This window comes from Toxotes jaculatrix, chromosome 15 (assembly GCF_017976425.1).
Source record: "Toxotes jaculatrix isolate fToxJac2 chromosome 15, fToxJac2.pri, whole genome shotgun sequence".
In the NCBI taxonomy this organism is placed as follows: domain Eukaryota; kingdom Metazoa; phylum Chordata; class Actinopteri; family Toxotidae; genus Toxotes; species Toxotes jaculatrix.
Genome location: NC_054408.1, coordinates 12,548,730 through 12,576,009, shown reverse-complemented (window position 1 = coordinate 12,576,009; position 27,280 = coordinate 12,548,730). Strand labels below are relative to the sequence as shown.

The 27,280-nt window shown below is 41.3% G+C and overlaps 3 protein-coding genes across 3 annotated transcripts in view; 1 reads left to right on the top strand and 2 right to left on the bottom strand.

Annotated features, from left to right (window-relative positions):
- Positions 1 to 19,017, bottom strand: part of lrp2a (low density lipoprotein receptor-related protein 2a) — a 43,657-nt gene extending 24,640 nt beyond the window's left edge. Inside the window, 28 exon segments of the mRNA XM_041056419.1 lie at positions 475 to 723; positions 1,106 to 1,120; positions 1,463 to 1,843; positions 1,981 to 2,097; positions 2,525 to 2,644; positions 2,922 to 3,161; positions 3,380 to 3,661; positions 3,762 to 3,899; positions 4,114 to 4,244; positions 4,454 to 4,579; positions 5,347 to 5,539; positions 6,150 to 6,353; positions 6,497 to 6,637; positions 6,849 to 7,051; positions 7,184 to 7,390; positions 7,854 to 8,077; positions 9,657 to 9,826; positions 10,322 to 10,450; positions 10,896 to 11,015; positions 11,124 to 11,267; positions 11,801 to 11,917; positions 12,052 to 12,165; positions 12,289 to 12,399; positions 12,816 to 12,932; positions 13,071 to 13,193; positions 13,532 to 13,639; positions 18,755 to 18,903; positions 18,905 to 19,017. Coding sequence (XP_040912353.1) covers positions 475 to 723; positions 1,106 to 1,120; positions 1,463 to 1,843; positions 1,981 to 2,097; positions 2,525 to 2,644; positions 2,922 to 3,161; positions 3,380 to 3,661; positions 3,762 to 3,899; positions 4,114 to 4,244; positions 4,454 to 4,579; positions 5,347 to 5,539; positions 6,150 to 6,353; positions 6,497 to 6,637; positions 6,849 to 7,051; positions 7,184 to 7,390; positions 7,854 to 8,077; positions 9,657 to 9,826; positions 10,322 to 10,450; positions 10,896 to 11,015; positions 11,124 to 11,267; positions 11,801 to 11,917; positions 12,052 to 12,165; positions 12,289 to 12,399; positions 12,816 to 12,932; positions 13,071 to 13,193; positions 13,532 to 13,639; positions 18,755 to 18,903; positions 18,905 to 19,017 — 4,486 coding nt within the window.
- An 820-nt stretch (positions 19,018 to 19,837) lies between these two features.
- zgc:172182 (coiled-coil domain-containing protein 89) lies at positions 19,838 to 21,944 on the top strand. Its single transcript, XM_041056520.1, has 7 exons — positions 19,838 to 19,885; positions 20,405 to 20,871; positions 21,091 to 21,221; positions 21,295 to 21,431; positions 21,512 to 21,588; positions 21,670 to 21,769; positions 21,858 to 21,944. The coding sequence occupies exons 1-7, from the start codon at positions 19,838 to 19,840 to the stop codon at positions 21,942 to 21,944; spliced, it is 1,047 nt and encodes a 348-aa protein (XP_040912454.1).
- Positions 21,945 to 22,074: 130 nt separating this feature from the next.
- Positions 22,075 to 25,250, bottom strand: LOC121194004 (ATP synthase subunit beta, mitochondrial-like). Its single transcript, XM_041056487.1, has 10 exons — positions 25,119 to 25,250; positions 24,460 to 24,633; positions 24,169 to 24,343; positions 23,892 to 24,013; positions 23,590 to 23,774; positions 23,269 to 23,427; positions 23,030 to 23,152; positions 22,731 to 22,943; positions 22,420 to 22,621; positions 22,075 to 22,330 (listed from the first exon to the last, which is right to left on the bottom strand). The coding sequence occupies exons 1-10, from the start codon at positions 25,222 to 25,224 to the stop codon at positions 22,233 to 22,235; spliced, it is 1,557 nt and encodes a 518-aa protein (XP_040912421.1). The 5' UTR covers positions 25,225 to 25,250; the 3' UTR covers positions 22,075 to 22,232.
- Between the last annotated feature and the right edge of the window lie 2,030 nt (positions 25,251 to 27,280).

Here is a 27,280-nt window from a genome sequence, read left to right as displayed (position 1 = left end):
CCATGGGGAATGTGCTTTTGTCCAAATAATGACCTATTGTATTGCAAAGCCTTTCAGCAGGTTATCTGTGTGGAAGAGGAGCTCATGTCAGGCACGCTCCCCATAAACAGGCCTTTGTTGGTGATTATGTCCTAATTACACCAGTGATGACCAGTGAGTGACATATATGTTATTTGTCTTATCTAAAGAAATCAGAGCAGCAAAGAGAGACAAGGGAGAAGAAAGACAGTGTGTCAGTCTCGCAGTCTGGGGGCCAAGGCCCCCCCATGAATTAGTGTGGGGCTTGAAAGAGCCCATATCTCAATTTAAGAAAACTGAGATATGTGCTGTATATAGACATCCAAATTCTTGTAGGGCTTCTAATATGGTTATTTCCTGTTTTACTGCATTACGAAATTATAGGTTGTCATTTACAATTACCAGGGGAGAAATATGTTCCATGCACAAGAGGTTTAAGACATAATCCCTCCTCACCTGAGGCCTTGCAGGTGCGCTGGTCTGCTTCAAGAGTGTAACCGTCCTGGCAGTGGCATCGGAAAGAGCCTCTCTCATTAAAGCAGTGCTGGCTACAAAGTCCTGGGGGATTACACTCATCTATGTCCTCACAGGTTTTGGAGTCATTGCTCAATTGATAACCCACGGGGCATGTGCACTGGGCCCCAAACGGCCCTTGGATACAACCATGGGTGCAGCCAGCATTGTTGTCAGAACAGCTCTCCTGATCTGAGTGTGAAAGCAAGGAAAGAGCAATTTAGCGCTGAGAAATGGAAATTACAAATTAAACCAAGTAAATGATAACTCACAGCAACACAAAACAGGAGAACTATCAAATTATGTTTTTAATATACACGCTGCACTCTAATGATAGTGAACAACAAAGCACTAACTATTTTCATTGAGCGTCCGTAGAATTGCTATTTTGAGCCAGAACTATTAATCGTTGTTACATTTGCCACACACATACTATTAACAACAATTTTCCCTTGATTATGTCTTGAAACAAATCCACGACTATTAAAATCGTTAACAGAGATATTGTTTATGTTGAAAAACAGATCAAAACTACGTGCAGCATTTCTACCAATGATTGAGAGTTTGTTCCTACCTGGCAAAGGCTCATCTGAAAGTTGTGAGAAAGGCAAGAAAGGAAAATCACACATCATTTTCAGGTTAATGCTGGTCAAATCACACACATGCATGATTTTAACACAAAGACAAACAGATAACATTCAACACGAAATTTCTGTGAAACGAAGCTCCTCCAGTTTATAGAACACGAGCTACAAAAATGTGGCATTAAACAAAATCAGTTGAGGGTTTGATCCTGTTTGTCATGTGAAAATGTAATTGAATTTGAGGAGACCAACAAACTCAGAAATGTGATAAAACAGTCGAGTCTTTCTTTTAGACAAAGAACATGTTCCACGCTGACTAAGATGACAAAGGCAGAGAACAGACTTACTGCAAAGAGGAGACTCGTCAGCACCATTGGGGCAGTCAGGGGTGTTATCACACACTGTGGTGAGGTTGATGCACATGCTGTGGCCAGGGCACTGCCACTGCCAGCTTGGACATCGGAAAGGCGGCGTGGGACAGTCTCGCTCATCGCTCATGTCCCTGCAGTCATTGTCCCCATCACAAAGCCAACTGCGTAACACGCAGTTTCCATTGTCACAGCGGAAGAGTGATGAAGGGCAGGTGCGAGGTGGGCAGGCGTGGTGTTCGTCGCTGCCGTCCTCGCAGTCCGGGTGACCGTCACACTCCCAGGTAGACGGGACACAGCTGCCGTCTGACTGGCACTGGAACTCACTTTCATGGTGGCACATCCCTGGAGGCCTGGTAGCTGAAATACATTAGGAAACAGCACAAACAGCATGTTAGCACAGGCAAACACATTAACAACTTTGTACATAATCGTGCAAGACTGAGTACTTCTTCAGTCGTAGAACCTATGACTAAAGGAAGTATTTAAACACTTACGACAGCCTTGCTCATCTGAGCGATCGCTGCAGTCAAAGACTCCATCACATCGATAGTAGGCGTTGATACACTGGTGACCACTGGAGCATTTGAACTCACTCACAGTGCAGTTGTAGACTGAAAAATCCAGTTGAGTATGTTAATGCTGATATTCAATATTTCTGCAGTTGTGCAAGTATGCTGAGCTCCATTGTTGTGCAACACAGGAAATGAGATCAATAAAGTAAGAGGCTTAGCAAATGCTTGTTGAATTCTACAGAGCATTCAATTGACCTCTACAACTTTTTGAGTATGTTTAGCTAGTAAAAACCGAGCATTGCAGAATAATGCATGAATGGCTGAACGAATGAATGAATTCTTTCAGCCAAAAATACGTCACGATCAGAGGCTAGGCTGAAGCAAATTTACAGTGAAGTCTAAATGGTCAAGAGATCTGATCCAAATAGGTAAGCTTGACAATCTCAACTAAATTAAAAAAAAAAAACCGTAGTAAGCACCAGATGAGACCAGTGACAAAAGGCATGTCCAGGGAAAAGCTACTCACTGCATCCCTGCTCATCTGCCCCATCCACACAGTCCCTGTCCCCATCACAGACATAATTGGGGTCTATACAGCGGTGGTCTGGACACTGAAACTGTCCCGGATGGCATGTGCTTCCCAGATCTGTCAATACAAATTGTTAGACAAGTTTATGAGATTTGACCTATGAGCTAATCTATTAGCTTTTCTTGGCCAATAAATATAAAACTGCACAGGTCTTACATTAATCTTTTTTAGAGGAACAAAAGCCATGCTTCGGTGTTAATCTAATAAATGTTACTATGTGACTACTGACCAGCAGTTTTTATAATTAATCCGCCTTTCTGAACATTTTGTGTTTAGAATTGACAAAAGCAAATTCTATTAACTTTAAGTTGGTATCCCCTACAGAGATACTCACGGCAGTCAGCTTCATCTGAACTGTCCCCACAGTCATTATCAGTATCGCAACGCCAGGTATGTGGGATGCAGCGGTGGTTGGCACAGGTGAACTGATTGGCAGGGCACGTTCCAGGCACCTGCGTTGGACAGTTGTTCTCATCGCTGTTATCGAAACAGTCATTGTGCCCATCGCAGCGCCATCCTGCAGGCACGCAGCGCTGATTGGCACAGGTGAACGCAGAGGGGGAGCAAGTGGTGTCTGCAAAAAAGTGACAATCTTGATTAAATTTCTCTTTCTTTTGCTGCCTTGTGAAACACTTTATAACTTGGATTTTGAAAAATGTTCTATAATTAAAGAATATTGATATTATTATAATAATATGGAACTGAATAAAGAAAACCCAGGACATGAAACTGTTTTTCACTCTAGTCAGGTCAGGCCAGTACAATAAACTGGATTTACAAAAACAGCATTACTGTTAATTCCACAGTTGACTTCGTCACTGTTGTCATGGCAGTCGTCAACACCATCGCATCTGTAGCTGTTTGGGACACATTTGCCGTTGCCACAGGAGAAGGAATTGGCTCCACACTGCAGAGTTGGGGGCTCGTTGGAAGGGTCCTCCACACATGTCTGTTGGTTGGGCGACAGCTTCATGCCATACGGGCAGCCACACACCCTCTGTGAGTCTGGGGCTGGGAAGCAGAAGTGGCTGCAGTCTCCATTAGGATTTGTCTGCCTGTTGCAGAGGTTAGAACCTGAGAAAGGAAGTAGAGGGTAATTTACTAGGAACATGACTGACAGCTGCAGCCATGCATGAATAGAACATTGAGAAGTGCAGTGAATTAAGCTACTGACCAATCTGAGAGTTGGAATTAAAAGACTTGACATGCATAATGTGGCTGATTCCTCTTCTGATAATGACCATCTCCCCACCATCGGTCTTGCGCACCCGTACAATGCCACCCAGACGCCAGTCAGTGAAATATGCATAGCCTTCGAGGGATAGGAGCAACAGAGCATAACTTTCATCACCTCCTGGTAACAGTAATTGCTCTTTTGACATGATAAGCATTAAAGCAAGACTGACAAACCACAGTTCAAACTCAATAGAAAGTCTGTGCTAGTGCACTGAACTCCTATTTATTTAGAACATTGTACTGTACAGGAACTTCATAGGCAACGTGTTGGTTACTTCAGGACTCATTACCTTCAAAAATGGTGAGACCAAATGGATGGGAGATCTGGGTTATGCGGTCCAATGAAAGCCTGTTCTTTCCGTCAAAACTGCTGTGCTCAATTTTGTCAAAGAAGGCATCCACCCAATACAGACGCATTGCGCTGGGTAGAGATTAAAGCAGAGAAAGAAGAGGAGAAAGAGGAAATAAACACACAATAGACAAATACAACATCAGTGTTATTACAACTATAAATTATGGGTAATTGTTTTCTAAATATATCAATCTATATCAAAAGCGTAACGAAGAAGGTGAAATGGTGTATTGTGGGTCTCTTCTTTTGGCCTCGTGGCTGTAGGACCTTTGGCTTACCTCCAATCAATAGCTAGGCCATTTGGCCAGCCAAGAGTTGTGTTTACAATAGACAGGGCATGTGACCCATCACCCCATGCCCTCATAATCTTTGCTGGCCGGTACCAGTCAGTCCAAAAAATATACCTGTCAAAGCAAAATAAACAAGGATCAATGTCATATTTCATTAAAAAGTGTACCTAGTCTGAATAACCTGAAATATCTACCGTGGTGACAAAAAGCCCATTTATTTAGATTTTATTTTGGATTCTTCCACCTTATAGAGCTTTTCTGTTTAAGCCAAGTTCTTAGTATTAGCTACAATACTGCCCTTCACGCTGAACTAATCTCAGCCGTTGGACACAGAGGCCTTATGACTTTGAGACTATTGGAAATAACAGCTTGCTCTCTATCAGGTGGTGGTGGAGGGGGAGGGGGGGGGGGGGGGGCAGTGGGGTACTTTAAGGACATTTTATGAATGGATGAGTACGTTTTAAGGTGTGTAACCAGACATACTGTACATGGTTGGTTTTGCAGAGACGTCCCTATTCTTAAAAGTAAAGAAAGCTACAATACAATATAATTTTACTATAATAACCTCTTGTACACTTTTAATCCATTTAAATATTCTAAAAAAAATTCCACAGATTAAAGTGTATGGGCTGTAAACTGGCTTAAACCTCTTTCGTTCTGATATATTGGGGCAGGTCATGGTATACTGAGTACTGATGTTGCCCTATGCAATAAAATAGCCATGCTTTTGCAGGCAAACTCTGAATCCCATTGAATCCCATAAACCTGCTTTTAGAGGTTCAGGTTTAGAGGTGGCCCTGCATTGCCTAGATAACATCCTTGTGGATGAGGGTGAGCAAAATGTCACAGTCACAAAAATACTAATACTTATACTGATTTACCCAATGAGAGGATGCACCACTATGGCCCTTGGGTTGTTGAGGTTACGTATGATGGCTCTCCTGGATTTATCAGCTAGCCTCATGACAGATATGCTCCTGTATCGCGGGTCAGTCCAGTAGAGGTTTTTTGAAATCCAGTCGTAAGCCAGGTCCTCCACTCCATCCACTCTATTGGCTGCCAGTACCTCCCTGCCTGTGCAGATCAAAGCAGTCAGACCACCGTTTACCACAGAGATGAAAGAGGAACACATTTAAATAAATAGGCTGTCAGCTTGAATTTTCCCCATGTGGACTAGACAGAAAAAACTAGAGCAGCTCCAAAAACAACATCACTGATCAGAGCACCGGTGTTTCTTTCTTTGTATGGCATGACTGCTTGTAGATTATCACATTAGTATTTAACTTCCAAAGCCAAAATCACAGTTTAGAAACTGAACATCAAAACTGCTTGGTAAAACATCCTTCATTAGTCTGTTCTATACATCTTGTGATTAGTATGAGATGTAAGTTGATTAGATGATCCATTTTCACTATCCATACTCCTGTCCATTCCCTCCCCCACTGTACCAGTCAACCCCATCAGGGACTCCCTTAACTCCCTGTGTAAGCCTGGCCGAATCACATGGTAGTGCTCTCTGCTAGGAAAGAAATTATCAGAGGATGTAAGCACAAAGAAAACACTGAAAACATTTTAGCTGCTGACAGTTTTTCCTTGTATTGTTATGTTATTGTTATTTTGTGAATGTCTACAGTTCTTAGGATATTCGAAACAGTTCAGCCACGGCAGCAGGCATGATGCTCACCTGTCCCATCCACTTTCTGTTTGTAGATAATATCTTTGGCTGTGTCTGAGAAGAAGATGGCATCGTCTTCGGCACTAAAATCCACTCCGACAAAGTAGGAGGGTGATCCAGTGACAGGCAAGATGATGTCTTCCTGAGAGGAGAGGTTAAAGGGGATCCCTCTCACGGCCAGCTGGCTGGAGAACAGCAGAAACTGCCTCACAGCTGTAAACAGGACATCAGAAGACCTTATGAAACAACCGCCATCAGTGCTAAAGATATTCAGCCATCACAATGAAATCAAGAAAGGAAGTTATATATAATTTTACACTTTAAACCAGGAAAAATATTGAGGTCTGTTATTTTACCCAAACATCGCTTTCCATCAGCATGTAGGTCGTAGCCCATGCGGCATTTGCAGCGGTAACCGAGCCCCCCGTTGTCACTCCTGTGACTCAGAACACAGATCTGCTCACATCCGCCTCTGTCTACATTGCAAGGGTTTGACACTGCCAACAAAACAAAAAATTCCCATTGACTCGCAAATTCGTTTTAGAGAAATTACGGACTACAATCTTCTTTAACTATGTTTATTTGTAGGTTTTACATGGCAGAAAATCTGGGTAAATTTACACTGTACTTGTGTAGCATGAACTGTCAGCACTATGAGAACTGTGAGCTGAATCAGGACCGCTCTGAAGAAGACAGAGAGGGGCTTACCATGTGGCTGTTTCAACTGATGAATCACTGCTACTCCATGTGGAGTCTGAGATGTCCTGTAAACCACTTGAGGACTGCTGTCAGTGAACTTGTTGGCTTTCATCACAGCCATCTTGGTCCAGTCCGTGAAATAGACATTGTGCTCAAACAGACTGATGCCAAATGGGTGTGGGATCACAGCACCTCCATGGACCACGGTTTTTCTATTTTTAAAAATTGGTGATATTGATTTATGAAAATATAAATGCATGAATGATTAGTTTTTATGTTTGTGGCAAATTAATCTTGTGAGGTTTTTTTATGGGTTCTTGAGGAATAACATATGACATATTTACCTGTGAAGGCCATCATATGTTGCCGTTTCGATGTAGTCATAGCGACTATCAACCCAATAAATGCGCTTGGCCTCGATGTCCAGTGTGATGCCAGCTGGCCAGCCCAGTTTACTCCCAATGATCCCATAACGGTTTGTACCATCCATGAAAGCCCGCTCCAGGCCTGGCTGTCCATTCAACGCCTCCCAATCAGAGAAGAACATATATCTGTGGAAGGAGGGGAAATGTTTAATCTGCCGGTTTTTCCTCTGAGGTGGGATCGTTACATGAGGACCACTATGCACAGCTGGGCACACAGAAATAGCATTAGATGTATTCACTGAAGAAAAAATAAACGAGACGTTCCTCTTTTTAATTAAGTATCCACAGCATCACATTATATCCCCCGGTGAGTGGCTCTGCGTCGTCTCAGTAAAGAGCTGTACATTAATTTACATTAAGCAATTTATCCGTAGCCACCTGGTTCTCCTCCCCCCTTGAACTATACTATTGGATTACAATGAGGGTCATCACTTACATTGCTCCTCACTAATCCACCCAGGGCAATCTCCTAATCTCACACACACACACACACCCATTATTCCATGCCAATGGAGCACGACAGACACTGTATGTGGGGATTGGGAATGGGTGGACGGATGAATGGATGGAAACTGGGAGATGTGCTTACCCGACAGTAGGGTCCACCGCCAGTCCTCTAGGGTTTCCAAGGTTTTCAGTGATGAGCGTGACCCGGTTACTTCCATCAAAGTCCACCATGTCAATCCTGTTGACGCTGGCCTCCACCACATACAGTTTATTGTTCACCCAATCCACAGCCAAGTTCTCAGGGTAGTCAACCGATACGTTCAAAACCACCTGCATGTTGGAACCGTCCATATCCACAGAAAACACCTGTAGACAAAAGACGCCTTTGTTGACATGGAAAATAGCCCTTAGGTGATCACTGCTTCCAGAAATAAAGGAAATTTTTTAGAAGAAAGGTTCAGATTTCATCAAGTGTTATCTTAATACAATACTCACATGCAAGTAGGTACAATAGAATTGTTATTGGTTGCTGTAAGTGTAGCCCCTGTCCACAAAGACATGCCTTCCTAAATCGATTTCAGTGTAAGTGATGGGAGAAAAATCCACAGTCTGTGTTTGGTGTAACAGTGACTTCTAAAGTTTAGCTAGAGTGAATAATAGGCTTCAGGATTATGAGTTAGACAAAACAAGTGAGTACCTTTCAAAATTATGGTCTTTTTTTTCAACTTAACTCCCTCTGTCAACGGATAGTGTTGAATTGCTGAGGGACAGTAGAGGGACAGAAACGCAACATGCACAAAAAAACACAGCAACTTTGGAAGACAGCCTCTTGCTTTGTCTGACCCACACTGCTGAAGCCTCATATAAAATTTGGAATCAATTTTTTCACAGAACATGGACCATGGATTTTGTTCCCCATCAATTAAACTGAAACAGATCTCTTTATGGTCAGTATGAACAGGAGAAACAATGAAAAAGCTCTTTCACTGTACATATGAGCATGTGAGTACTGTTTTAGTATATAGACTTGAAAGAATGTGAATCTATGCTTAATGATATACAGTATGATTAAGAGTAGGCTTGAATGTAAAAGGGAAGGTGTTATATTTCTGTTAATTCTGTAAGTTGGTGATCTGAAGCTGCCAGTCTACCCTATGATGGCACTAGTTTCTCAGACCAGAAGCCCTGGCACTATACAGCTGGTTAGAGGGGGCACTGCTCTTAGCAGCTCTGCTTCTTTTGAAACAGGATCCACATGTCTAAAAAGCAGGATTTTCAACTGACCTGTTTAAAGAGAAACTGAAGATGTGGAAATAGCCTGATAGTTTAACCTTTCCAGTTGCATTCACATGCCCTGTTTGTGCTCTCCCTACTTTTAATCTGACATGCTGCCATGGAGGTGGCTGATACACACAGATGCCCAGTCAGAGATGCGTCCTAGTCTTTCAGCCCAGTGGCTGCAGTTCAAACCACTGAGAAGCCAAGGCATAAGCTGAACAAAGACTTTTTAGATGGCCAAAGAATGCATATAGATGGACAGTGCCACTGAAAACAAATACAGCATGATTACTTCTAACATGATCAAGTTACAAAAATTGCACCCTGGTATGTGAACATCATACCAGCCTATCAGACAGGTTTCAAGATTAGGCCATTTGGATTCCATTCCACATCTACTTCCCCTTCATTATGACCCAGCCGCAAAGGAGCCAACAGATATCCCATTATTATAGTATCAACATTGCTGATATTTTAAAGGATAAGAACGAATTCAGTCCCGGCCAGCTCCAGTCAAACTCAAGTATTTATTCAAACAAGAAACTAGTCTACTTCCCATAAACTGTTACCATGGCATACCAGACAGTTCTGAGGGTTATGCTCTATGACTAACATAGTAGTAAGAGTAAATAAAACACAGACTATGTAAATTGGTTAAAAGAAATACCTTATTCTGAATGGTATCAGTCCAGAAGATCCTTTGGAGATTATAGTGGAAGTCCACTCCCACTGCAACCCCTCTGTTCTGTGAATGGATCAAAGTGCGCAGACTGTTGCCGTGGATGTCACCTATTAGCAGGTCTCTGCCATTAGAAAATATCAAGGAAGGAACTCCAGCTGAAGAGGAAAGAATATACAACAAGTTACAAAACATGAAGAAATCCTTATCTGTGAGATTTTCAGGTTAGACCCAGAGGCTGGTCTGTGTTAAAGAAGAAATCAGTATTGCTGTATGCATTCCAAACTAAAAGATCATTGGGAATTTACAGAATGTATCACATTCAGATCCCAGACTCAGACAAATGAAAGTAGAGGACTTTCTAGCCATTCTCATTTCACACTATTTTTGCTAAAGCTAAAAGGCAAAGAGGTCAGCCTCTCAGTCAACACTCTTTCTTTGTTCAACAAAGGCAAGAGACTAACTAAAACAACATTCGGTACGCAGCAATGCACCACAAAGAAGCACAGACGCTCAGTAGAGCAGCCACAGAGGTTGGCAAAAAAGGAAAGGGGTCTATGCTAATGGGCCTCATTTGGGTGGATCATCCATACATTCAAAATCTGAGCATACTGGATGTAAAACTGTTCAAACAGAAAGGAAATGACACTCACTCGAGACGTCAGCTCGGCAGTATCTGTGCTGCTCCAGGGTGTAGCCCTCTCGACAGCTGCAGCGATGGGAGCCTATGCGGTCCTCACACAGCTGGTCACACACGCCCCACATGGAGCAGTCGTCAAAGTCTTCAGCATGAAATCAAAATTACAGCTGATGAGGATTACATACCGACTTGTTCCGTTTGAGTCACATTACACATTCAACAGGTCTTCAAGAGACAACATAAAAGTGTAAAGAGCTGCAAATCAACAATACCTCCCTTCACTTTTTTTTCATTTGGCCATGAGTCTAAACAGTTTTTTGTAATGTACTCTTGAGTCCAGACAAATAGCACCTCTCATTCTGTGGGTGAGCAGATTTCATGTGCCATGCTATAAACCTGATTTGAGCTGATAAGTTCTGGTCAGGACTTTTTTTTTTTGCAAATGAAGTGTGAATGGTTATATGGACAAAGTTAAGGTGTTATTTGAGTAAAAGTGTTTCTCTTTACGTCTGGCATCCTGCGATTTAGGTTAACAAAAATCTTGATCATTGGGCTGTGTTTAAGTAAAATTTATGAAGGATATATACCTATACATGAGCGACTGTTATTGCTGCTGACAATGTATCCAGAAGGACAAGAACAGGTTCCTCCTTCAGGAGAAGCATGACAGCGATGCTCACAGCTTAGAGAGGCACATCGCCAGATACCTGTTCCAAAACAGAAACCAGAATAGTGAGGAATATAGTTCAGTGGCACAGTTTCTGTGATATCAGATGTTCTAATATGTATTTAGGACTAGCTGCATCGGTACTAACTGCAGTTGCGGCCAGCAGTGGTGTTAGTTTCGTCCTCTCCCTCGGGACAGTGAGCTGTTCCATCACACAGCTGATCCATGGGGATACACAGGCCAGAGGATGGACAGGGCCACTCTCCCGGGTAACACTCTCTCGGCACATTATCTATGGACAAAACCAAGTCATCATCTAAGTCTGTGAAGACTTACAGATAGAAAAGGGAACAGGAGAGAGCTGTTGTGTCAGACTGTTGGGAATTTGAAGATACTCAATAAGTGAGGTATGTATTAGGCAGGCAGGCAGCCTCCACAGGAATTTGGTGCTGATCTTAAGAAAATTGTGACTGGGGCTTCATTGTCAGGGAAATTACTGTCACTTTAAATCGATGCAGGGTAGTGGAGCTTTGAGGGGGTCACATGGGGGCTCAGAGGGCTTCTGCAGCCCATCCTCTAAAAACACACACTCTTCACAGCCGTGTGAAGGAATTCTAAAGCCCTTTGGGGGGGCTGCGCAATCTTGTGCCACAAAGAGGCATTTGAATAACACACTTAAAGGAGCACAGGCATAGCGTCTTGCTAGCCCGAACCGACCATGGAGACTGGAGATGAAACAGGTTCACACAGAGAGCTCCAGTTGTTACTGGTCCAAACAGTAAATTGTTAAATTAAAAAATTGTAAATTTCTGCTGGTAAACATACCACAGCCTTTTTCATCAGCATTGTCCTCACAATCATCCTCTCCATCACAAAGCCAGACTTGATGGATACAGCGGCCACTGGGGCAGGTGAAGTAGTTGCCTCTACATGTTGGATATGCTGCAGGTAAATGGGGAGCATTAATACACATAAAAGATCAGAGACTTGAAAGTCTATAGAGACTAACAATGTTAGACTAACAATGGGGTTAGATTAAAGAAGAAAAAGAGGGTATAGAGACAGAGGCTTCATACTGCAGTTTAGCTCATCACTTCTGTCTCCACAGTCATCATCATGGTCACAGACGTAGCGTTGAGGAACACAGACTCCGTTATGACATGGAAACAGGCCCGTGTTGCAGTGCTGTGCTAAAGAAAACACAACAGAAAAAGACAAAAAGGACCATGTAGTGATGCTGTGTGTTTGCAGTGTTGCCGCACAGTCCAAGTGAAGGTTGTCTGGAAGTTGCTAAAAATTGACTGCTTTCTTACTGCAATTTGCCTCATCAGAGCCATCACGGCAGTCAAGTATCTGGTCACATCGCTGAGTCCGGTTGTAGCAGGCCCCATTAGCACATCTCAGTTGTGGACACTCGGGGTAATCTGAAAGATTAAATCATCATCAGGGCAATGCTGTGCATTCAAATCAGCCTGACAACTGTGGTCTTTTAAGCTTTTAAAATGTGCAAAGCTTAGCAAATGGGAAGGATAAGAGACTAAAGTTTAACGCCACTACCATAACAACAGCAGTCACCACAGCATTCTTTATGCAATTGTGAGATTACCACAGTGTGTAGTGCTGTGAGTCTACCATGTCGGCACAATAATGGCATAGCAGCTGAACTTCAGCTTGACTAATCCACCAAGGAATCTGCAATCAACCTCTGACAACAAGAAGCATATTGTGGCCCATTCTGTCAGTCAGCGAGCCTCTTAATCTTAACAAATTGATTAAAATGCCACAGGAGCCTGAGATAAAAAAAAAAAAAAAAAAGGAAACCACCCTGGAGAAGACTTACGGCAGTTTCTCTCATCAGACCCATCTGAGCAGTCCGCCAGACGGTCACATCGGTATTCTCCTGGGATGCACGCCCCGTTGCTGCAGCTGAACTGGCCACTGGTGCACGTCCTTGCAGCTGGGGATAGATTGGAGAGTCTTTTAGCAACAAACAAGAAACTTAAACTCTGATCTACTTGTAAATATATAGTGAGTACAGTACAATAACCTGGTAGATTTTCCATGCAGAATTGTTACTATTGTAAACTGTACTCACAGCAGTGCTGCCTCTCATCTGAGCCATCCTCACAGTCTTCCTCATCATCGCACACCCACACATCTGGGATACACTCGCCATCACTCAAGCACTGGAAATGACTCTCATCACATGTTACCTGAGCTGTGGGAATACACACGAAGCATTTTGTAATTTATAACAGCTGATTGAAGACTAAACTTAATATGTACATTTGCTTTGAGTTACTTTACTGGAATGTTTTCATTTTATGCTACTATTTACTTATGCTCCGCTACATTTCTGAGGAAAATATTTTGCTTTATACAGACTAAAATAGTAGAAAGACTAGTAAGAAGTAGAATTTTGAAAACAGGATTAACAAAAACAGGAGTATTCCTTCCACCACTGCTGTAAAATTCAGGTTAGAATGAGTATCACAAATTTCCAAACCATCTCAGGTAATTTAGTGTGAGCACAGTGTGATATAATGAGGAACTCACGGCAGTCGTGTTCATCAGAGTCATCCACACAGTCTGATGTCCCGTCACAGTGCCAGTCGCCTGGGATACATCGGCCTGTCCCACAGCGGAACTGCCCCAATTCACATCCTAAACACAAATAGAATTTGGCGTAATTCAGTGGTTCACTTCAAGCTTTTACTTACATGCAATTAATTTTTTTTATTTAAATTGTGTTTCATAAAGGTTTCTTTCATTTTAATATTGATTAAATTATTAATATTATGATGATATAATTCTGTTCCCGCTGTGAACTGAGAATTGAAAATTACTCTATATTTATTAAAAATTGATCCATATTTAAATAAAAAACATGGCACATGGGGGCAGAGACGTCTTCCACTGATGAAGCATGCTTTTAATAGCATTGACAAGCCTTGGAGACAAGCGTGCCAGCCGTCCTCCCGACAGTTACACAACCTTCGGCGCACTCATCCTGAGCCTCCTTTTGATGTTTTCACTGAGTGGCATCTGTAGAGATAAGGTGCTACCACTCAACCTTCTCTGACATTTTCCAGGGGAGATTGATTCAGGCAGCATAGTTTAGTGGCAGAGCACTCCATCAGACCCGTCCAAATAGGAATGTGCAATTCTGATTGTCTCTCTGACAGCCTGATTTATGGTGCATGCTGTTCCTGTCCGGTCTGAAATGTAATTGGAATAAATAGTGGTACTGGGTGGTACCGCAGCCATTTCAACCCAAATTCTTCATGAGAAGAGCTGTGAGGTGGTGATTGGTGGTGCATGCTAGGGGTTGGTGGTCTATCTCTGTCCCGCCTTATCCAGCATTTTGGAAACATTCTCCCTTCTTGATCAAATAGCACCATACACTAACAGCAAAGCTAACAACCTATTAAAATATTGTGATAATACTGTATTAACCCTTTGCTATAGCTATGCAATTCCTCTGTAATTACTTAAAGCTACTAGGAATATACAGAAACACGTTGTGCAGAAGTGTTATGTGCGTTCATCTGAGCAAATGTGAGTAATAAAGTAACATCTTTAAGGTAAACTACTAGAAATGAATTGTCTCTTAAAATGGACTCCCATTTATCTCCACTATACTGTATAAAAAACTAATAAGCAACCGTTAATCTAGAGCTAAAATCATTTAGCGAGAGTCATTTTTTAAAGCCAAAATGTCAAATATTAACTGGTATCAGCTTCTCTCGTGAATATTTGTTCGTTTTCCATTTTTTAAAATTATAGTTAACTCTAATTCTTAGAATTACAAGTAGACATTGGATAATTGGAGCATAATTTCACTAAGAAGCTGCCAAAAGCATCTGTCTGTCATGTTTTAACATGGGGCATTTTCCCTTGTTCCCAGCATGTGTTCCCAGCATTGTCTGCAAACCAATAGTCTGTTTGTTTGCTAATTTAACTCCTATACAGCAGCTATCCAGGAAGTAAACCTTTTTCCTGCTCAGTTTACCAATGATAAAATTGCTCACAATCTGCTGAAAGGGAGCCTTTGTTGCAAGGCAGTGATCCCAGAGGTTTCAGCATCATCTATAGCATGGCAGCAGGAACAAGTGTTGCATACAGTATAAGAATGGCTAAGAGATGCAACTGTGTTGAACAAAAACACAATATTGAAAATGAAGGGCATATACAAAACATTTAAGTATTAAATGACAATAGTATTGTAAGTACAGGAATGCAAAGTTTCAAAAACCAAAAAAAAAAAGTTTTAGTAGAAGTTTAGAAAAATTAGAAAATATATCTTAAAGATTGTTCATATAAAAGTTATCACATTCAAATAACAATAATAACATTAGTTAAGAAACACAACCATAAAAATGAAGGAAATAACAAAACCTGCTTTAGACCAGGTCAAGACGTTTACAGCTGACATACATTCAGACCTAGGTTGACAACTTAAAACCAAGGAGAAACCAATCTGCTGGAGGCTTTCAAATGCAGCCAGTGTTTCCTGACAGTATTACTTCTGGGAAAGGTGACAGATACACTGAAGCTGAACCTTTCAACAGCACTATCTTGTGTGAGGGTTCTTCTTACATTCTGAAAAGAACATCGTCTTTGTAACTTTTCCTTAGTCCTCAAATTTCTCTGTCTTCATCCTGACAAAGTCGCAATTTGACTATGTCAGTAAATATTAGGTAAATATTTACTATATTTACAATAGCATTAGGCAAGGTGAAATGTGTAAATCTTTTAATAAGAATGCTTAGTCCGAGTCTGATGATGAGTGTAACTGTTATTTATGTGTTTTATTGGATGTTTTCCTTTTTCTTCATTCTAGTCTTGTCTTTTATAATTAGCAACTTAAACCCACAGCAGGAGAGAGCACCGCACTATCCATGCGGGAAGATAAGGACGCCCTACTATTGCCCAACAAAGAAGAGCAGTAGAGGAATTTTCATTAGAATGAAACCCCCCAAACGCCTTAAACCCCACTGTGAAATTACAATGGCACAAAAGAGGCGCCAGCAGGGATGCAAACTCATAACTGGAAGTGTCACCCTAAAAAAAAGCCACTTTGGAGATGGACAGTAGAAAGCAGAGTACAGTGAGGCTTACTTCCTGCGATTAGGTGAAACAAAAGTGAAACATAAGCTCCCCTCTCATGACCACCCATTAAGAAAACACCTGTGGACTACAGCTGAAAGTCTCTGAATCTCTTTCTTGTCACGTGGAGCGTCTGAAAGATGTCGTCAAGCTTTCATCAACATCGTCTTGTTTTGGCGCAGCCCTCTGCACTCACTGAATGTGTGTGGAGAAAAGTGGTGAAAACGGCTGCTGGCAGCATGAAACGCTGGACCCGTCCATGCTGTCAGAGCGAAGTGCTGCTGCCTGTTTCATATGGAAATCAATGCAGCAGAATGCAGTCAATTGCCAAACAAGTGACTTTGGCTCTTACTGCTACACACAAAACAGTGAAAAAACAAGGGGGCTTTGGCAGTGGCATGGGAGCAAAAGGAAGAAAGAAATGGAGTGAGGAATAAAGCCTCGGTCTGGTTAGGATTGAGGAATACTCAACATGATTTTTGGTCTGTGCTGTAACAAAAGCACAAGTGAAACGAATCATAAATGAAGTTGTCACAATGCAACGACACAGCTACTGGGACAACTTATTTTTTTCTCTGTACAGTGAGTCACAGCTCACCAGCTGTTAGCTGGAGGCTAAACTCCATCCTCAGTGTCTGTAACCTAGAGTGAAGGAGCTGCAGGAAAAGAAAGGATTTGCTCTTGATTTGTGCCAACTGCGTTCTTGCTTCTAACGCTGTGTTACTGTTGCACAAGGATTTAGGCTCCTACACCGGAAAGAAGCCGGCATGTGTGAGGTTTAACGTGCACATGCTGGCCAAGTGTGTGTGCGTCTTGGAAGGTTTGAACCCAACATTTTAAACAATGTCATTTCAGACTCAAACTGAAAGTAAGTTTGATCAAATCAGGACAGACTAGCCCCACATTTGACCAAAATACAAGCAGACTAAAAATACATCAACAATCATGTTGTCATTTTTCATTACTCTGTTTCATCTTCCTTTTGTCACACTTCATAAGTCAGTGGCCAATGATTAACAGAGAAAACAACTTAATTTACTGACAAAAGATGTGTGGAACAGCAAAAATGGCAGAGGACAGTTAACAAACCAGCACCATGAAATCCCCCCAGACTGTCACATTAGCTATTAAAGCCAGTGTAAGCATTCTGAAGCATTATCAAAGCCAAGGCCTGGATAATGTGTTACAGAAGGTTGTGGAAGAAACAATCATCAAACTGAAGGATTTCTGTGGAGGATCAAGCAGAGATTAGAGAAAGCACCTTGTCCCCTCATAGTAAAACTATATAAATAGACCCTTACTAATCTTGTCAGTATATTATTAAGAGACACATTTTCACACTTCACTAGAAAGCTTCCAGGAAGCATGTGATACATACTAATAAATTATGGAACATCTTAATAATCTACAAGACTCCCTGCAATTTTATTTAAGTAGTCTACATTGCGGTCTGTTAATCACAACAAATTGGTGCTAATAATCAACATGGACATGCTGACAAAGTCTGTTGTTTTAGTCAAGTCATCGTTTTGTTCACTTCAGTTGTCATCAGCAAATTTCAGCTGCAAGCACTGAGGCTGCTGTGGTTCAAAGGAAATGCCAAGTGATTTTTTTTTTTTCCAAATGCCACAGTCTCAGTGTCAGCACGGTTATATTGTCTTTTTGGCATGAAGAGTTCACCTTTTTTTTGTGTCTGTTAGCCAGTGAGGAAATAGGGCCCAGGATGTTTCATAATACATGAATATGAAAAGCTGTAGCTTCGACCTTAGTCATGGTACAGTTTTGTTCTTAACTCCAAACTGCTCCTTAGGTAGAAATGGTTCCATTCTGCAGCACCTGCAGTGTAATTAGTTGCTTGATTCACACTAAGGAGCTTACGTACTAAGGGTTGAGCAAAAAGAAAGCAGATTACAATTTGAGAAGCAGGATCTAGTCGTGCTACAAACACAAGAAACAAACACAATACTGTCACGTATAAAGAGCAGCATCTCAGCATTCTGGCTGTCTCTGTCTTACATTAGAAAATAAAGTTCTTCCTCGAGCTGCAATCAACTTTGAATCAGTGGTTTGCGGCGTGAAATCTGCTCCACTGAATGAGATTTGTACCAGCAGCTCTCAGTCCTCACAGATTGTCTGTAAGTCACATGCTCTTTTCTGTTACCTAGCAACAGTAAAGCTCAGGCAAAAGTTCCTCAAGAGAACTTCCAATCTGTCTGAGGAAGGCTTTGTGCTCAACCTTTAAAGTAATACTACGTGGTAAAACGTTTAGCTCCAGAGACAGAGTTACTTTACCTAGTGGTCACATCAAAACTAGTGGAAGATACTGTGTGGTTCCATTAAAACAGTGGCTTTTCGAATCATCAACAAGGTTATTTTCATGACTTCAGTTAATATAGCATCTTTGAGTCTCATGAAAACTTGAACTGTACTCATTGGGTGGATGCTTTTATCTTTGCTTTGACAAAGAAAATACCAACCTGTTAATTCAGCAAAAAAATTCAGCTTCATTTCATTAGCTCAACAAGTGGTTTGTTTTGATTGAGCAACAAGTGCAATGGCTGAATCACTAGTAGCTCAACCAGTTGTACAATGAATCACTGAGCTGACAGCCTGTGTGGATAGGAAAAAAGTAGGAGATTTAAAACAAACAAAAAAAATCACACTTCTTACCTTCAGAGTGGCACCATCTAACACAGCACATGAAGACGAGAAGGAGTTTAAGTAGCAGTGCTCTCCACATTCTGGCTGGTCCGTCCAGCTCCGCTGTGCAGATGGAGGAGCTGTAGGGACTGGGGCTGGGATGCTGTTGCTTTCCCCTGTCTTTCTTGGCCCCGCTAGTTGATGAAAAGGGGCGTGCACAAAGGCCAGGACAGCCGCTCCCCCAACCCAGCCTCGGCCCTCCGAATAAATCCCTCGGGCCCTGGAATCTGCATAATGCCATGCAGGTCCGACTTGTCTTCAGTGCCAGTGATTTTTCACTCACAGCGTGATATCATCCCTGTTTATTTGCCCCACACTTGGAACCAAGAGAGGTTACCTACGGGCTCCTGAGAGGAGAATAATGATGAGAGAAAATTAAAATATAAAACTGCTTAAAGCTTTGAATTTCGGTGTCCCGAAGGCCGAGACGTGTCCCGTAATCCCAAAGTCACTGGTTCGACTTCGACTAAGGAGCCTTTTTGGACGCTTTACACCCACTTCCCCTCGTCGAGTTTGATATACAAATATAACAAGAAAATCCTCAGGCAGTGTAAGAGTGTTTTACATGTTAAACCGATGCTGTAAGAGGTTAAAACGCCACAAGTAGCCATAAATTCATCACCATGTACTAGATTCTGTAGGATTAACGTACAAAGAGGCAATGTCCCCAAAGATTTGGGGACAATTTATGAATTAGCGACCAAAAAAAAAGCAACTGACACATTAAATTAAATAACTATGTACCAAACTAGATTTAGGTATCGAAAACTACTACTGCTTTTCCCACAATTATTTGAGATGGTGCATGCCTTAACTGTTGGAAAAGAAGCCGAACACTGCCATCGTGCGGCCGAGGGCCGGTACCAACGTCTCCCCCACCGCGGCTGTTCCTTAGAGCGCCGCTCAGAGCTGGTTACCATTAGTGACCAAGCAACTGAAACTCCGAGATGCTTGGTACGAGAAACGTGGAAATGAGAGTAGAGTAAAAAAAAAAACCTAGCTAAAAACAATACTGGGAAAAGGGGCTTTACTTCTTCTTAACTCTTACTCATCATGGCAACTCCACAAAACAACGCAGAAAACTTCATGAACTTGGCGGAGGTATGTAACAGCTAACGATGAAAACGGTAAATCAGTGTAAATCCACCATTAGCTAATGAGAGGCTGCAGAAGACTTCGTTAGTTCGTCGTCTCCTGACAACACTCCTACTTATATTACAAATGAGTGACATTAAAATTATTTCTGGAGTATTTTAATTAACCTGACACTGAAACCTGACTAACTAAACTAAATTAGCAAGAAAAAAATGCAGCTCATGTAAACTAGCAACCGTTAACCGTTAATTATTTGAAATTTAATGGCAGCAAATCCTATTGTTGATTTAATCTTCTGAGTCATTTTTTTAAGCCAAAATGTCAAATATTAACTGGTATCAGCTTCTCTCGTGAATATTTGTTCGTTTTCCATTTTTTTTAAATTATAGTTAACTCTAATTCTTAGAAGTACAAGTAGACATTGGATACAACTGAGGTTATGCTCTAGTGCAAACAGCATAATTTCACTAAGAAGCTGCCAAAAGCATCTGTCTGTCATGTTTTAACATTTTCCCTTGTTCCCAGCATGTGGACAATATTCAGAGGTCACTGGAAAATCTTCGAAGCCTTTCTGCAGAGGACATGACAAAAATGCTGCGGTCCAGGATAGATGAACAGTCAAGTCTGATCTGCATACTGAAACAGAGAGCAGATGAGCAGCTTCTTCGATGTCAAGCCCTGCAAAACATCAATACCGAGCTGGAGCACAGAGTAACAGGCAGCCAGAAAGAACTGGACAGCGAAAGAAAGAAAGCAGAGTTATTAGAGAAGAGATTCATGGATTTAGCTGCCAACAATCAAGCCATTATTACTTTCATGGAAGAGTACAAAAATCTGAATGCCCAGTTAAAGATGGAAAACAAACAGTTGCAGGTAGAAAATGACATGCTTTTCTCCCAAAAACTACAAGATAAAGAGGTGCTTGTGCAAAACCTGATGCAAGAAATCAAACTGCTGACAGAGAATTATACGAATAAAGAAAATGAATATCAGTAAGTTTGTCAAAGTCACTCATTTATCAACTATTGACATTTTTGCTTTTTTAAACCATTTTATAGGCTATTGATTAAAAAGAAATAACATATATATTTAGATTAATCCGTAATGAAAGTAGTAACTTAAGTACTTAACATTACTTGCAGTTGTAGTTCATTATTCAACATTTACTTCACACTAATAATTTTGATTATGTTTTTACATCTATGTTTAAGGGAGAAATTAGCTGAATACCAGTCAAAACTCCAGGAACAGGCAACTCAACATCAAGCCAAAGAAGCATCGCTACTTGATCAACTGCATGACGCTCAGCAACAGAAAAGAGATGCTGTAGAGATGTCCAAAGGTGGGTAGTCAACTCACTATCGTTCTCCAAAATACAAGCACTTTTAAACTTGTGGCCTCCTTTCCACAAGCAGCCATGAAGCTGAAGCTAGACGGGGCTGAAGAAAAGCATGCTTTGAAGGAGATCAAGATGAGAGAAAACATAATAAGCCTCACCAAAGAGAAGGACAAACTATTGTCTCTGTCTGTGGAGAGAGGGAGAGTGATACAGGTGAGTAGAAAAGAGTATTTGTTCTTTTCATTAAAAACACAGCTCTGCACAGAATGAACAGAATTTAGTCTTTCATGCAGGAGAAACAAGAGGAAATCCAGCAGCTGGAGAGAAAATGGAAAGAAGAGAAAAAGTCCCGGGCTGAAGCAGAGGACAGGTAAATCGTGGGTCAACAATGTTTTTATTGCACTGCTGAATATAGGAACTTTTATCTGATTTGCCCTCAACCTTGCCTCAGGTTTGAACAGGACGCAGAAGCTGTTAATGCAGATGTAAAAGTGAAGTCTCTCCAGTGTGCTCTTGATGAGTCCATGACAAACTATGACGATCTTAAAAAGGTTTGTTGAAATCTGCAGTATTGAAAAGTGAAATTGACAGTAGCCAGAGTTAAGAACAAGCTCAACATGTTTTTTTCTCCAATTGCAGGATTTCGAAGCCTTCAGAGAATACAGCTCCAGTCTCCTTAAGCAAGAGAGGGAACTGAATAAGAAACTGAGCTACATGTTCGGTTAAATTTAAGTATTATGTAAGTGTTACCAATGAGACGTTTTCATTAAAACACATTTTCATTTTCCAACCAAGAATGTTTGCTCACAGACGGTGCTAAAAAGGAAAAAAAAAAAAAACATGACCAAAAAACATATACATCACAATATCATTTTTAATTTCATCTTCACTTTTCCAGAGAAATGGAACCACTACAAAACATACTTAGCATGAGACGTTAGAAGTTCCTCAAATAGAAATTATACTGTACAAATATTTATCTCATAAAACTTTTTAACCTTGCAGACAAATCACTTATGAATGCTCCTCTGCCAGTTTCTCAGCCTTTTGGACTACTTCTTCAATGGGACCCACCATGTAGAAAGCTTGCTCTGGCAGGGCATCATATTCACCTTGAAGAGAGAAAAGAATAGCCATTACCATCAAACATCCATTAAGTTCATCCCACTTACAAATGTTTTAGCCATGGTACAGAGTCTACCTCCTAGAATGCTCTTGAAGCCTTTGATTGTTTCCTTGAGAGGCACCAGCTTGCCCAAGTGGCCAGTAAACACCTCTGCTACCTGGAAGGGCTGCGACAAGAAACGCTGGATCTTGCGGGCACGGGCAACAGTCAACTTATCTTCCTCAGACAATTCATCCATACCCAGGATAGCAATAATGTCCTGCAATGATTTGTAATCCTGGAAAAAAAAACAGCTAGGCCGTTAGACAAGGTTTACATTTAGTTTTAGGAACACAGCAATTGTTGACAGTCATTCAAAATTTGTTGGCTTCTAATGTAAGGCTTGCCTGAAGAATCTTCTGTACACCACGAGCAACATCGTAGTGCTCAGACCCAACAATGTTGGGGTCCATGATGCGGGAGGTGGAATCCAGAGGGTCCACAGCAGGATAGATACCAAGCTCAGCAATGGCACGGGACAGCACAGTTGTTGCATCCAAGTGAGCAAAAGTAGTGGCAGGAGCAGGGTCAGTTAAGTCATCAGCAGGCACATAGATAGCCTGTAACACAATTGGCAATCTTAGTATGAACAATCCAGAAAAAGCAAGGCATGCTGAGATATCATTAGCACCATGTGTCTTCTCACTTGTACTGAGGTGATGGAGCCCTTCTTAGTAGTGGTAATTCTTTCCTGCATTGTACCCATATCAGTGGCCAGGGTAGGCTGGTAACCCACAGCAGAGGGGATACGACCCAACAGGGCAGACACCTGAAGCCAAAGGACACAAATATTCAGACACAATACATATATGCATGGAGAGCAGTATTTAGTGGATGACATCCGCAAATAATGAGGAAAAAAAAAATCTATCTGGCATTGTGAACCTCTGATCCAGCCTGGGTAAACCTAAAGATGTTGTCAATAAAGAGCAGCACGTCCTGTCCCTCCTGATCACGGAAATATTCAGCGACAGTCAGACCAGTAAGCGCAACTCTGGCACGGGCACCTGGAGGCTCGTTCATCTGACCGTACACCAGCGCTACCTGAGGACATGAAGACCCAGAAAGCTTAGCACAAATTAACACATGAATCCATCAAAACTGATAAATTACACTTTATGTGATGTACTATACTGTGCTAGGTATCTTAATCAGAAAAGCTAAATTGTGTTTTAACAAATACATTATACTCATTGAGGGCTTTACCTTTGAGGTGGTGTCCTTCAGGTTAATGACACCGGACTCAATCATTTCATGGTACAAGTCATTTCCCTCACGGGTTCGTTCTCCCACTCCGGCAAACACAGAGTAACCACCATGGGCTTTGGCGACATTGTTAATCAGCTCCATAATTAATACAGTCTTGCCAACACCAGCACCACCAAAAAGACCTGAAGGAATACAACACGCACAAAAAAACAAAACAAAACACAATTCTCATTATAAGTATGTATTAAAATTTGAGTGCTGACAAAAATAAATTCTACAGTGTAATATTATCGACCAACCAATCTTTCCACCCTTGGCGTAGGGTGCCAGAAGATCTACCACTTTGATGCCAGTGACCAGGATCTCCTGCTCCACACTCATGTCTGTGAACTCAGGGGCTTCAGCATGAATAGGAGCAGTCCTGTAAGATAATAAGGGTTATATTGCATTTTTTATAGATAAACAGGGAAGTAAGAAATTACTTAGAGACCGCTTAATTGATTTTGGTATTGTCATTTCTTGACATTAAGAAAAATATAAAAATTCCTCCAGCATCATGATCCTCTCAATACTTACTGTTTGGTGGTAATTGGACCCCTCTCATCAATGGGTTCTCCAATGACATTCATGATCCTTCCCAAGGTCTCGGGGCCCACTGGGATCCTGATGGGGGCTCCAGTGTCCAGAACCTGCTGACCACGAACCAGACCCTCTGTACCATCCATGGCAATGGTCCTGACTGTGTTTTCACCTGGAGAAACACATGATGAAAGACAGTAAAGACAATGTTTAAAGTTCATAGCAGACATCCAAACACTGACTTGGTGAGCAGCGTTTCAAACCCAAGAATCACTTCAACCCACTCACCCAGATGCTGTGCCACCTCAAGCACCAGCCTGCTCTCACGTCCAACCACCTCCAGTGCATTGAGAATGGGAGGGAGGCCTTCATCGAACTGGACATCCACCACTGCACCAATCACTGCCACTATGCGGCCATTGGCCAGTGCAGCTTGAGCAGCTGGGGCAGCATAACCCCTGCCTGAAAGGACGGTAACAGAAAAATGACATTAATGACAACATGTTAAAAGTGACTTTACATGAAACAGCAGCAACTACGTCTGAAAAACCAAAACCCTGTTTAGTCACTGTAAGAGACTAAACGTAAAAGCATTACCCACATTTTGTTGACACTGAACCTCACAGGCTGTGAGTTCAAACACGCAGTGTGTCAAACATTTGATTTGAACTAAGTTACTTGGAAAGGTCATCAGTTGAAGTCAGTACACCAACCACCATGACTGGCGCTACAACGTCTGATTGGAGTAAGAATGTGACCAAATAACTGCTTGAATTTTGTTTTAGCAGCTTGAACTGAATACATATTGATATCAAATGAATGGAGAGGCTTCGTGGTAAAACTGAGGCCTGACCCACTGAGCGTGCATACATCTGCGTTAGATATCTGTCACAGGACAGGGCACACAATGCTGACAGCCGACCCATGTTTAAAGAATATTCACTTACTCGAATTAAGAGCTGCATGTCTCGCACTGATTGTCTTCAAAGAGTTAATCCCAGGCTTGAAAGCCTGCAGAGCTCCGCTGCAGTACCGTCCCACAGCACCCAACATGGTTAAGATGGCTGAAGGTGAAGGCGGCTACGGGCGGTCATATACTGCTGCCGGCTAAACTGCGCATGCGCACCCTGCCTTGTGTTTGTCCCCTTCTATCACCGCGAGGGGGCAGCACAGACCCACCTAGCTTTCCTTAACACTTTGACCTCAGTCTCAACTGTTGTTGCTGGATTGTGCTGCATTAATATCTTCCAGTAGTGAAAGATTCACATCGTAATGAACGTGGTAAGTAAACCACATATTACCCATGTGCAGTTCATGTGCCTGCTAACCTCTCACTGCTGCTCACGACATGATTTCCAGAGTTTTATGATCAGAATCAGAATAACTTTATTAATCCCCGTAGGGAAATTCTTACTGTTACTTAACTCCCAGTTGAAAATGAAGAAAAGAGGAAAATTGCACATAGTGTGTGGTAAGAGAAAAAAAATAAATAAATAGTGAAGAATAAATAAGTGAAGAGAAAACAAAAGTATAGTATAATGAAAAGTAAAAATATTGCAATAGTAAAAATATTGCAATAACTCCAATATCAAACAGAACAATATATACAAATAATATAAAAATAGAAAAAATAAGACATCTTAATATTTTAATATTTGCAGATATGTACATGAGGTTCAAGTAGAGAGAAGTATACACAAAACTTTTTTAAAAAAATGAAAAAAATGGAAAATCATCCTTGAAATCTACATCAGACAGCTACACACCGGTCTTCGATTCAGAGTCCTGGCCCACAGTGTTTTATGTGAAGATGTACATCAGTGACACATGCTGTAGATTGTGATAAGACATTTTGCAAGAGGTAATAGTGACAAACAATCTCTGGGTTCATAAATAAGTTTTTAAACATTTCCGCCACCACCCTTACTGAAACAAACAAAGAACTTCATTTGATATTATAATAATTCCAATAAGTTTCACATTACTTTTTCCTTAACTTAAATTGTTCTAATATTTTTCTACCACAAACAAACTACAAACAGATTTATTATACCCCACAATAAAAAACTGCTACAGTTTTGTAGCTGATGTGAGGAAGAGTGGAAAGTAGATAAAACATTCATCGAGAATACAGTTTTTATGGATTGGAACCCTTTTCACAAGGGTTCAGTTCATATACATGTTGGTCAGTTTGATTCAGTTGATTTATCTGATAATCTTTTTCCAACCTTATTTCATGTGGCCCGTAAAATGTCATTGGTCTTTTGTAATCATTAGTGGTCACAAACAAAATGGTGAGCATAAACAAAGCATCTAGTCAGTGATGAACGGACATGGAAGACAACCTGACTTTATAGTCATTTTCACAATTTATGAATGTTGCTGCAGTATGTAGGAACACTATGAATGGTTGTCATTCATCATATAGTAAAGTGACAGGGTGAATTTTGCCAAACCATCATTCAGTGCAACATTCCTTTGTGTCAGAATGTCTCCTCTAATTACTGCTTGCCTGGAGCTTTGGAATACAAAGCCTGTTCACCTCAAGCACAGCAGGCAAAATGCTTCATGAATCCTCAGCCAGTCTGCACAAGACCAGCTCCATCTTTAAACCACACCAGGAGGAGTCCGCTAAAAGGTCACTTCTGCTAGTGAATGGTCAGATGGTCATCTTTTAGGGTCTGAGAGGTGAAGTACCACCTGCAGCTTTCAGTAATTCATTTTCTGAAAGATAAATTGCATGTCACTCGCCTTCTTAGTGCAACCCCCTTTTAAGTAAAGGATAATTAAGGGAAACAAATCACAACAGCCAACAAAAGATATCCTAAATTTGACAGCACATGCACTCAATGTTTGCCCCCATTGCTCATCACATTTACACTAAGAAGCTGGACAGTTAATGTCCTCATAACTGTTTGCTGTTCGGCACTTCACCCCAAGTGGGGTGGCTCTTTTTCCAAATGTTTGGTTTTTTCCTCGATAATGCCGATGGATTGAAATGATTCAGATTTGTTTCTAATCTAAAAAGGGACTTCATATGCAGTACTCATGTAACTTTTTGGATGAGATTTCAGAGATATTGTAAAGCATTTATCTTACGCTGCAATAA

What these genes read in the sequence shown, in the direction of transcription:
- zgc:172182 (XM_041056520.1), top strand. Translation starts at nt 19,838, where the DNA reads ATGGCAACTCCACAAAACAACGCAGAAAACTTCATGAACTTGGCGGAG. An exon ending in CGGGCTGAAGCAGAGGACAG is followed by an intron (nt 21,589 to 21,669) that starts GTAAATCGTGGG and finishes ACCTTGCCTCAG; the next exon opens with GTTTGAACAGGACGCAGAAG. An exon ending in ACTATGACGATCTTAAAAAG is followed by an intron (nt 21,770 to 21,857) that starts GTTTGTTGAAAT and finishes CTCCAATTGCAG; the next exon opens with GATTTCGAAGCCTTCAGAGA.
- LOC121194004 (XM_041056487.1), bottom strand. Translation starts at nt 25,224, where the DNA reads ATGTTGGGTGCTGTGGGACGGTACTGCAGCGGAGCTCTGCAGGCTTTC. An exon ending in TGAAGGACACCACCTCAAAG is followed by an intron (nt 23,428 to 23,589) that starts GTAAAGCCCTCA and finishes TCATGTCCTCAG; the next exon opens with GTAGCGCTGGTGTACGGTCA. An exon ending in GCTCCATCACCTCAGTACAA is followed by an intron (nt 22,944 to 23,029) that starts GTGAGAAGACAC and finishes ATTGTGTTACAG; the next exon opens with GCTATCTATGTGCCTGCTGA.